General features: G+C 40.4%; 1 protein-coding gene across 17 annotated transcripts in view; it reads right to left on the bottom strand.

The window, feature by feature from the left end:
* Nucleotides 1-12255, bottom strand: part of IQSEC1 (IQ motif and Sec7 domain ArfGEF 1) — a 723214-nt gene that overhangs the window by 5915 nt on the left and 705044 nt on the right. For 11 of the 17 annotated variants that reach the window (XM_073352194.2, XM_073352208.2, XM_073352196.2 and 8 more), the window contains 3 exons: nucleotides 9098-9271; nucleotides 8208-8384; nucleotides 77-126 (listed from right to left, as the gene is read on the bottom strand). In XM_073352194.2, the coding sequence (XP_073208295.1) occupies nucleotides 77-126; nucleotides 8208-8384; nucleotides 9098-9271 (401 nt within the window). The remainder of the gene's footprint in view (nucleotides 1-76; nucleotides 127-8207; nucleotides 8385-9097; nucleotides 9272-12255) is intronic. The other 6 variants (XM_073352195.2, XM_073352197.2, XM_073352199.2 and 3 more) reach the window with 2 other exon arrangements.

The raw sequence follows: 12255 nt of genomic DNA, 5'->3' as shown, positions 1-12255 counted from the left end.
AAAAATATGTATATAAAAGAAAGGTTTGAAATGCACATCATCACATCCAGCTAGACATCAGTAACTTCCTACTTACTTCCATATTGCTGTCTAGCGATCCTGCACTGCTGCGACGCCCACGCTTGCCTGCCCAGGACATGCAATACCATAGATTAGAGACTGAGACAAGACCTGGGTGAAAAATATCCACTTCCCTTAATTACTACAGGAGCCTCTAAACGCAACTAGAGGGGCCTCGGGGGAACTAATTTATTATGGTAAGTTAGACCGGTATAGTAACTACTAAGGCAGAAACTTAAACTTTAAGGCCATTAATTAAATTAAGTTTCTGTACCTATATGTATCCTATAAAGGATGATCCTTTTGTTTTGAAGCAAGTTGTCATCTTTACTGTGTTTTTGTTTTTTAAAAGAATCTTAAAATATGTATATTTTAGTCTCTACATTTAGCAGTGGGGGTCATAACGTTCACTGTTGGCTAGAGTTTTAATTTCTTAATTTCCTAGAAGCAAATTTTCAAATATGTCCATAAATCTGTTTTCCTCAAACAGTGTTGTGGGTGGTGTCCTTTTGTTTTGTTTTGAATTATGGGGAACTTTCTGATTTCAGTGGGGAGGGGAAATGGAAAATCTCTGTCATCCTTTGAATGTTTTATTTTGAACCTCAATGGATTTCATATAATCTTCTTTCATGATGATTAAAAAGAAAAATAACTTAAATGTAGCCATTCAATTATGGCTAGATTTTGTTTGTCTAGCTGTGCAGTGCTTTACATTTAGGTATTAAGGCTGACAAAGTAGTCGGGCTGAATTTTCCTAAGGTGGATGCCAAAGTTAGTTGCCCAAACCTTAAATGTGGAACCCTCAGTTGGCTTCTAAATACTGATTTTAGGAAGCTAAGTGCCGAAAAACAGGATGCCCAAATATAAGATTATGCACCCAGATTTAATAACTGGGCTGCCCAGCTAATTCATCAGAGATAATATGTGTATCTACATAGAATAGTTATTTTTATTGAATTTAGCTTGTTGGATATTAAGCTAACAAATGTAAGAATGTTCTGTTTAGGGGATGATCAAACAAAGCTAACATCATCAGGATGACAGGTTTCAGAGTAGCAGCCGTGTTAGTCTGTATTCGCAAAAAGAAAAGGAGTACTTGTGGCACCTTAGAGACTAACCAATTTATTTGAGCATAAGCTTTCGTGAGCTACAGCATCATGCATCCGATGAAGTGAACTGTAGCTCATGAAAGCTTATGCTCAAATAAATTTGTTAGTCTCTAAGGTATCATCAGGATGGAAGAGTGATCAGCTTCTCCAAGCATCTCCAAAAGCTACATGCATTCCATATTTCTCTCTTGATGCCCCACCACTTTTCTTAAAAGGCCCAGTGTCACAGCAAACCTCCTTTCTGTATCGGAAGGCTTGATACAGTTCTCTTCAGAGCCTGCCATTGCTGCTCCAAAGAGCGTTGCCGGAGAGGAATGAGATATTCCTTTCCCCTTTGCTATGACTAAGGGTCCTACGTTTGCAACAATTCACAGTTCTCAACATAAACCCTTTAAACTGAGATTATGTGTTTGCAGATGAGCAATTCCTTTGGAAGAGCTCTTTGCCAAAATCTTTGTGGTACATTCTTTACTGCAGTTTTACCTGGCTCGAAAACATGTCAATACTGTATTGTGTGCCATGAGAGAGAAGCTGTTTTGATTATCTTAGAATTCTTATTGCCTAGTCAGAGGGTGAATTTTGCTCTTTGTTTATTGGTAGTAATGGTGCTGGTTGTGACAGTCAAATCACTCCTGCCAGCCAATCCACAATCCTGAAGGAAGAGATCCACCACTGAATGGGGAGATGGGTATTATTCTGGCAAAGGTGAATAAAAGGGGCCAGGCATGAAGGAACACAGAAAAACCTAAGGTCTCCCACTGAAGGTAAAGCAGGAGTGAAAATGTTCAGATGCCACAGTGGTGAATGCAGTATATGTGGACAGATGGGTGAGCATCTGTCTATGTACCTAAGATGACTGTGGGCAAAGGAATACTAGCAGAAAAAAGTGAAATCATATTTGTGACATCTATAATAATCACTACTGTACATTAAAGAGCCCTCTGGTAAGTTCTTCCAAGAGCAAAGACATAGTTTCTTAAAAACAAAGTGAAACAGGTTCACTATGGGCTGTAGACAGACAATCAGAAATGGAAATGACCTATTAGATCCTACAGAGTATTCCCTTGCCAGTGTAGGATCGTTTTATTACAAACTATTTTTCAATGCTACATCCATCCCAGCTTAAAATGTTTTCTTTGAGCTGCAGTCTTCAAAAGGCATTGCAGGGAAATGGTAACTCCAGGATAGAAGGAGCTTATTCAGCTGTTACGTATAGCATAACTCTACACTAGAATGATTATTAGCTGCTGTGCTATAAAACTAGGTGATGTTTATCAAATTTATGACTCGTGCTCAGCAAGTTGAGTTTTACTTTTAATATTTTTGAAGGTCGTTACACAACACCGTTTCTCATTCCTCTCTTTGTAAAATTAAATTCCAGCTCTCTTTCCTCTCCTTTGAAAGTTAAATTCTTGTTCTCTTGACCAATTCACTTCTGTCATGGTTGGTAATTGACTGTGATGGTTGTATGCTGCTTCTGAGTAAGCATCACTAAGGTGCACTACTGCAACATATCTCCACATGTACAAACAAGGTCACTTTAAACTCAATACACTTGAAACAATTAGAAATTAGAATATCCTTACAGAGACTTGCAAATTCTGTGAGCTCTTACAGGGAATCCTGAATGAAAATCCATTGTGTCCTTGCAGAAATTGACCTTAGATATGCAGAATGTTAAAGGAAATGTTAAATTTCAGTTGTCACTACTGTACTGTACTTCTTGGGTCTATCTGCTCTATGCCAGTGAGAGGCATACTGAGATCAATGGCACTTCTTGTGATTCAGTTTGTGATTCTTGGCTAAAATAGTCTGGAAAAGGATTCAAATTATGTTCTTAGTGAAGTAAACTATTTTAACAGCCATCTACCAAATAATGAGTCACTGTACTAGCTTCAGCACGTTGTGAAAGTAGTATTCATGGGAGTGAAAACTGTTGCCATCCACCCTGATTGAATTGGCCTCGTTAGCACTACAAAAAGGAACTTTCCTTCTTTTGATATTCACCCCTTCTTGTCAACTGTTGGGAATAGGCCACATCTACCCTGATTGAATTGGCCTCATTAGCACTGACCCCCCACTTGGTAAGGCAATTCCCATCTTTTAATGTGCTGTATATTTATACCTGCCTACTGTATTTTTCACTCCATGCATCTGATGAAGTGGGTTACAGCCCACAAATGCCCAAATAAATTTGTTAGTCTGTAAGGTGCCTCATTGTTTTTGTTGCCATCTAGTTACCCAGAGGCCAGGCCTGACACAAGCAGAGGTAGTTCAAATGCCCAATACTACCTCACCGACATGCCACAATCATAATCTGGAAGGACCACTTCTAGGGGTCTTTTAATACAGTCTTTTGGTTGAGGCATGCAATTGTGGTCTTGACCACTTGTGATTAAAAAACTCCTGGCTCTCTTCACTTTAGGAGCATTATCCTTGGCACACTGGTCAAATTCAGTGCATGTAATTACATCCTGCCTACCTAAATTCCCCTTGCCTTGGAGAAGCGAATAATTTCCCCTCTATAAACCAGTGGAGTAGTGTTGGTGGCGGCTATATTTCAGGGGTGAGTGTGTGGGTGATCCCTGCATATATATATATTTGCAGAATGCTTTGGGTATTTACATAAACACAGGCTACCAGATTTTTTCATAAGAATCCACTTGGTTAAAAATGGGGTATATAATGAGAATCAACAGAAGCAGGCAATAGTACACACATCCAGAGACACGAACCATGCCAGGCATCACTAACATCCAGTGGGGACAGAAGGAAGATGACAATGATAGCAAGGAAAGAGGAAACTTGTGGCATTAGGGTCCTGTATCTCCCCTGCACCACTTTCTCTATGGAAACAGATTCAGCCCTTCTGCTCCCCTGGAGATCTTGATTGCTAAGGCAGGAGAAGAGCTCTAATGTTTCATACCCCAAATAATGTTCGTTTTGCCTCCTTCCACCTCAGCCCAAGGGAGAAGAGTGAGTAGAGAAACTTTTAATCTCTCCCAGCATCATGTGGATGAGGGAGGACCTTAGAGCCTGAACCATTCCCTTGAAGAGTCCTCCTACTGGTGGGTAAGGGTTCTGCAACAACATGAAGTCTGCTTCTGTATATGGAACATATGGGGTAATGAAGATCCCTGCAGTCTTTCCCCAGAGAATAAACTATGGGCAAGAGAAAAATTGGAAAATACTATGAAGGATTAATAAAAATCATCATATATTGGTTTCAAGGGCAGGAAGAGTGTTTAAAAAAAAAAGGACAACAAATTAAGTTTGGGGCAATATACAAGAAGCAAAGGGACAATTTTTAAACTTGGGCTATATTTTATTGTTTCTAGCCCTTAATGCCAGTCAGTACTCATATATTATTACAGTACAAGTATTGGGGATATTTGCTGAGACTACCAGGAACAGTGCCCTCTTGCAGTTGTAGTAACAATAGCCTTGCACTTCTGTGCACTCTCTCAAAGCATGTTACCATCAGGAGTGCATCAAACTTCACCACACCTCTGGAAGGAAAGTAAATATTTGTCCCCATTTTACACATTGATATGGCGAGTCAAAAAGAGGTTAAGGGCCCGATTTCCAGAGATGCTGAGCACTCCTAACTCCATAGAAAGTAACTGGGAACTACAGGTGCTCAGCACTTCTGAAAATCAGGCTGTGACTTGCTTGAAGTCACCCAGGAAATCTGTGGCATATATAGAATCAGAAACCCACATATCTTCCCCAGTCCTGTCTTTTAATCACAAAACCACTGTTCCCCCATTACTAATTGTGATGGGATAGTTTTCATCTTTCATATCTATGTGTAGGCCCATTTCAATATCATAAATGGAAGAAAGCTTTGGAATTGTCTAAAGTTCTCTTAGAGTTTGGCACAATCCATTCCTTTTCTAGTTGTGTTTTGTTTCCTTCTAACATTTTACACATGAATTTGGAATTCTACATTCTAGGGTAAATAAGTATGTTTTTTCTTGACTATTTTTCAGTGGACAGAGCTAATCACACTGACAATTCAGGCTGACAGTTCAGTTATGAGCAACAAAAATGCTCACATTTTTCATATTTGAAAAAGGATGAAGTATTAAATGCTTTTGACTCATTCATGTTTTGTAATACAGCTGGCTGCCAGTTCCCATTTCTACTTTTTATTCCATGGCAGCAGTTGTCAGATCAGAGAGAACAAGATAAGGGTTATTAAATACTAACCTTAAAACCCCCAAAGCCCCCATTCACTTAATTTTTGCAAATACAACTTATGTTTTCATGGAAACATAGCCAGCAGCAAAGAGTACCTGGTCAATATCAGATATTGTTTGCCTGTTGTGGAATTGAACTATTGCTCTCCAAAAACCAATTTCAGCTTGTAGGAGGTGAAAGGGTCAAACAGTCTTTTTTCTCTTTAGATTTGAGACTTAATTTATTTTTTCCTTTTCAAGCATAGAAAACATTTTAAAGGCACTTTTCCCTACTACTATTCCTCTGTGATAGGTATGACGACTTCTGGCAAGGGGAAATTAGCTAATGTTTTCCAAACCACAGCTTCATCAGAAACCTGCATAGCCAAAACTTTCTTTACAGAATTAGATTCCCCTTGCATAGAACCATATTTTTAGAGTGCTTTCAAAAAAACCTCTGCAGTGTTCCTTAGGAAATTATGCACTGAACTCTGTGCATATGCAATTACTCAGTTTGCACATGTAAAATTGGATTTTTGCAAAATTAAGAAACACCTTAAAAATCCAGCCCACTATCCCCATTTTCTATACAAACACACATACACACACAGTACACCCAGATCCTCTTTCTTTATCATCCTATATTTCACGTCATAGCAGTACAAACACCAAGAATTAGGATGAACTTATTTCAGCCCACCTTTTTCAGAAGTTATTTGTGTGTCTGCTGCTTTGGTACAGTCATTGAACCACAATGCCTCTGCTAACTGGTAAATTTTTCTTTGATTTTTCTAGGGGTCATCTGTTCCATACTAAAACAGAGTGAATCCCCCTAAGCAAGCTAAACTTAGAGGAGGTACTTGTAAAACGCACTACAGTGATTTTGATGTATCACAGAAATAGTAGTATGTACCCAGGGACTGAAAATGGTGTTTTATTAACCTAAATCAAGTGACAGGTGTGTAATTTTTCAAGTTAAATGCACTGCACAAGACCAAACAGAAGCTCTCCATAACTGTCAGTGGGTAAATATTAAAATTAAGTTGAGTTGGGTTGGGTTTAACAAATTAATCGATAAACCCTCCAGTCTGTAAATGATTTCTACTTTCTAACATCGAAAAAGACCACTTTCAATAATAAGCATGCCAACAGCGGGCATACAATTTTGAAATATGAAAGTTTTCATGATCAAGAGAAATTCATCTTGTTTATTGAACATAACCCTGTAAAGGGATTTATGTACATGGCAATATTTGGAAGACCGTGATGGAAAATTCCTTTGGGATGAAGAGAGTTAATCAGGAACCACGGAAATTGGTTTGTATAGCCATGAAACTCCCACATCCAGTAACATGGCTGTTCTCATTCTAAATGAACTTAAAATAAAACAAAAAATGATGAAGATATCCATACAGCTTAGATTTAATAACAATGAGGACTTGGGCTTGGTCCAACCCCAACTGAAGTCAACGGAAAGACTCTCACTGACTTGAAGTGGGCTTTGGATCAGGCCCCATGTCTTTTAATGAGGCAGATGGGTATAGATGGATATAAACAGAGAGTAAACACAAGTGATAATAGAGGGGTGGTGTGTACGTGTGTGTGTGTGTGTGTACGTATATATAGAGATATATATATACACACACACACACACACGTACGTACGTACGTACACACACTACATATTCAATTTACCAGTGTTTTATTTACTGCAGCACAGCTAAATCCTCCTCTTTGATATTAAAAGGAAAGGCTAACAGGGGCTAACTATTCAAGATATATACAGTATTACAAAATTATGCCTCCACTGTAGATCATACACCATTTAAAAAAACAAATCAAAATAAATAATACAGCCAGATAAAATATTTTTTTAAAAATTCAATTGCTGCTACTCTTATGGGTACTGTCAGTGTGGCGTGGCTGGTGTTACAGGTGTAACTTCTATTAGCAATAACAGGAGCAGTGTGCCTAACATTCTAAACACAGAGCTGAACATTTGCCCCTGGAAGTCTGGAAAACATGAGGGTGCTAATTACTAATAATTAATGACATGTAGCAAAACAAATAAATAAAATAAAAACAGGCACATACCAATCTTTCCATTTCCATTTTTTGTAATGTATAAATATTTAGAAAACCCCATTTAGATCGGTCAGTTCCAATTTTAGCCACAGCAGCAGCTATGACTCTTGGGGACATTACTACTGTGCCCAGCAGGGCTTTTTCCTATTACTCTGGCAATAGTATTTTGCAAACAACAGCTTCAGCAAGAATTAGGACCTATGTTGTGCGTAATACAATGATGAGATATAATTCAGTTATGCTGTGTGACTGATACAATCACTCTAGATAGAATTTAGTAGGGCTTCACTCAATTTCATTCATCAATGTAGTACATGGGTACACTTAAGCACAAAATACACAGGAAGCAGTCATTGCATAGGGACCTCAGTGTTTTCTTTCTAAGTCTACATTAACAAGGAGGAAAAAAATAAGAGAAAAAACAAAGGAATTCTAAGTGGGTTATTCCTAGCACTAGTCAACCATTTTTCTATAATACACTTACAATTTTTCCTCAGTCTCCATTCTCCTTTAAAAGTATACATAGCAAGCTATAACAGTTTGATATTTTCAAAGAGTTTGTTCAGTAAAATAAGGTAAAATAAAATAAATAAAAAACAAACCCAACAATAAAACCAAGAACAAATGTTAAAAAAAAAAAAAGCAAATAGACGTAAAAACAAGCTCATTTGTGAATGGCGACCATGTAAAGAAGCAATACAGAAAGTTTAACTATCTATCACACTTCTTTGCACGCACTGGTATATGGAGCAGGGAATAAATGTGGTGCTTACCAGCTTCAGAGAGGTCTCTAAGGGAGCTGCTGAGTGCACTCCTTTTCAGTCCCTCCCCAGTGGCATAGCTGTCATCCAGGCAGGCTCTGTTCAGCGTCCCATTGCCAGATTCTTTTTTGAGGCTGGAGCACTGGGAGATGCTTGGACGTACCACACCTTTCTGTTTTTCTAGCTCAGCTGAAACAAAGAGAATGATTGTACAGTTCATAGTTATTGACTATAATGAAAGGGAGCCAATGACATGACAAGCCAAATATTATGTATCCAGAGATGTCAGTTTATTGTGGAGTTGAACTGTACATGGAGGAAGACTTGATCCCTGTCCTAGTGGCTTTATAACATAACATATGTGATGAAAGGATGTCACATGCTGGAAAAATAGAATATAAAATCCTATGTTTAGATAGATAGATAGATAGATATCTGCAGCTTCCAGTATGTTCATTTGCACAATGGCTACTGAAGCAGCAGCAAACATGATGCTTTTCAAAAGAATAAAGTTTGATATAAAGAGAAATAGAGTGAACGTTCTTCTAAAGCCCATCTCCAAAAGACAATACCTCTTTTTAAGAAGCCATTTAAAATAGCCCTAAAACTTAAGTACAACTTATTCACCGTATTTGGTATAGACCCACCCTCTACTTACTCATCAGTCAGTTTTTGCTGGTGCTTAAGATATATTTCTATTGCAATTACATAGTACGCTAGCTATCAGTCTAAAGATCCTGGCAGGAGTTTTAGGAATCACTGTTTTATCTCTAAAATAATATCAAAGCCACAGATGGAGAGCTACATTATTTTAAGATTTAAATCCTGGTGGATTATATTACATATATCTTAAACTGATTTACTAATTGTTGATTAGTTTGAAAATGCTCTATTATATGTACCTTTGTACTTACACTCTATTCTGTGCTTTTCCATTTCTTGAACTTCTGCAATAGACTCTCTCAAGTCATCCGTAAATTTCTTTCTATCCTGAGGATTGGGTGCATTGAAATTTATTAGGACTTTGATATCTGCTCCTGGAACAGCTGATGTAAGCCGTATGCCATTTGGATAATCTGTGGGTGGGAAGGGGGAAGGGAGAAAAGACAAGGCTAAATAATGTTTATTACCTTTAATTTTATTCTCTTCCATTTTTACTTATTTTTTCACTAATTCTCTTTGTTACCATTTCCGAACCCTGGACAGACGTCAGAGAAAAGCAGTCTTTACTACCACATTCAAAAACTCAGAAGGCCATTTTACCTGCTCAGAACCCAGATGCATTTTCTAAAGGAAGATAAATCTCCCTGAACATCCTCATGGACAATAACAACACTAACACACAAATGAAATCTGTTTGTAGTAGCAATGCCAGTAAAAAAACAGGTTTGGCTGATTTGCTCAAAGGGACAACTTGTTCAGATTTAAGCTAACCTTGACTAAAGTAAAGTAAATCCCAGTCAGTATCCCTGGATTTAAAACAAACAAACAAAAAGACTAACCAAACATGTCTAGTTTAAATGAAAACATTAACCCTAACATTACTAAAGACCTAAACAATACTGCAGCAAGCAAACACAATCTATTGAAGGTCTTTACAAATAATATATTTTAAAAATTGATCTAAAATTATATATATATCTAGTGTGTTACATTAGTTTGATTCAGCAGATTGCAAACAATGATATACTTTATAAATTAAGGGTATGTCTACACTACGGAATAAGGTAGAATTTATAGAAGTCGGTTTTTTAGAAATCGGTTTTATATATTCGAGTGTGTGTGTCCCCACAGAAAATGCTCTAAGTGCATTAACTTGGCGGAGCGCTTCCACAGTACCGAGGCTAGAGTCGACTTTCGGAGCATTGCACTGTGGATAGCTATCCCACAGTTCCCGCAGTCTCCGCTGCCCACTGGAATTCTGGGTTGAGATCCCAATGCCTGATGGGGCTAAAACATTGTCGCGGGTGGTTCTGGGTACATATCGTCAGGCCCCCGTTCCCTCCCTCCCTCCACGAAAGCAAGGGCAGACAATCGTTTCGCGCCTTCTTTCCTGAGTTACCTGTGCAGACGCCATACCATGGCAAGCATGGAGCCCACTCAGGTAACCGTCACCCTATGTCTCCTGGGTGCTGGCAGACGCGGTACGGCATTGCTACACAGTAGCAGCAACCCATTGCCTTCTGGCAGCAGACGGTGCAGTATGACTGGTAGCCGTCCTCGTTGCGTCCGAGGTGCTCCTGGCCATGTCGGCTAGGAGCACCTGGGCAGACATGGGCGCAGGGACTAAATTTGGAGTGACTTGACCAGGTCATTCTCTTTAGTCCTGCAGTCAGTCATACTGAGCCGTCTTATGGTGAGCAGGCAGGCGATACGGATTGCTAGCAGTCGTACTGTACCATCTTCTGCCGGGCAGGCAAGAGATGCGGATTGCTAGCAGTCGTATTGTACCATCTTCTGCCAGGCAGGCAAGAGATGAGGATGGCTAGCAGTCGTACTGTACCATCTTCTGCCGAGCAGCCATGAGATGTGGATGGCATGCAGTCCTTCTGCACTGTCTGCTGCCAGCCAAAGATGTAAAAGATAGATGGAGTGGATCAAAACAAGAAATAGACCAGATTTGTTTTGTACTCATTTGCCTCCTCCCCTGTCTAGGGGACTCATTCCTCTGGGTCACACTGCAGTCACTCACAGAGAAGGTGCAGCGAGGTAAATCTAGCCATGTATCAATCAGAGGCCAGGCTAACCTCCTCATTCCAATAAGAACGATAACTTAGGTGCACCATTTCTTATTGGAACCCTCCGTGAAGTCCTGCCTGAAATACTCCTTGATGTACAGCCACCCCCTTTGTTGATTTTAGCTCCCTGAAGCCAACCCTGTAAGCCATGTTGTCAGTCACCCCTCCCTCCGTCAGAGCAACGGCAGACAATCGTTCCGCGCCTTTTTTCTGTGCGGACGCCATACCAAGGCAAGCATGGAGGCCGCTCAGCTCACTTTGGCAATTAGGAGCACATTAAACACCACACGCATTATCCAGCAGTATATGCAGCACCAGAACCGGGCAAAGCGATACCGGGCGAGGAGGCAACGTCAGCGCGGTCACGTGAGTGATCAGGACATGGACACAGATTTCTCTGAAAGCATGGGCCCTGCCAATGCATGCATCATGGTGCTAATGGGGCAGGTTCATGCTGTGGAACGCCGATTCTGGGCTCGGGAAACAAGCACAGACTGGTGGGACCGCATAGTGTTGCAGGTCTGGGACGATTCCCAGTGGCTGCGAAACTTTCGCATGCGTAAGGGCACTTTCATGGAACTTTGTGACTTGCTTTCCCCTGCCCTGAGGCATATGAATACCAAGATGAGAGCAGCCCTCACAGTTGAGAAGCGAGTGGCAATAGCCCTGTGGAAGCTTGCAACGCCAGACAGCTACCGGTCAGTTGGGAATCAATTTGGAGTGGGCAAATCTACTGTGGGGGCTGCTGTGATGCAAGTAGCCCACGCAATCAAAGATCTGCTAATATCAAGGGTAGTGACCCTGGGAAATGTGCAGGTCATAGTGGATGGCTTTGCTGCAATGGGATTCCCTAACTGTGGTGGGGCCATAGACGGAACCCATATCCCTATCTTGGCACCGGAGCACCAAGCTGGCGAGTACATAAACCGCAAGGGGTACTTTTCGATAGTGCTGCAAGCTCTGGTGGATCACAAGGGACGTTTCACCAACATCAACGTGGGATGGCTGGGAAAGGTACATGACGCTCGCATCTTCAGGAACTCTGGTCTGTTTCAAAAGCTGCAGGAAGGGACTTTATTCCCAGACCAGAAAATAACTGTTGGGGATGTTGAAATGCCTATATGTATCCTTGGGGACCCAGCCTACCCCTTAATGCCATGGCTCATGAAGCCGTACACAGGCAGCCTGGACAGTAGTCAGGAGCTGTTCAACTACAGGCTGAGCAAGCGCAGAATGGTGGTAGAATGTGCATTTGGACGTTTAAAGGCGCGCTGGCGCAGTTTACTGACTCGCTTAGACCTCAGCGAAACCAATATTCCCAC

The sequence above is a fragment of the Lepidochelys kempii genome, chromosome 7 (genome assembly GCF_965140285.1).
Source record: "Lepidochelys kempii isolate rLepKem1 chromosome 7, rLepKem1.hap1, whole genome shotgun sequence".
Taxonomy (NCBI): Eukaryota; Metazoa; Chordata; order Testudines; family Cheloniidae; genus Lepidochelys; species Lepidochelys kempii.
The sequence above is the reverse complement of the archived record's forward strand: the minus strand, read 5'-3'. Positions and strand labels throughout refer to the sequence as shown.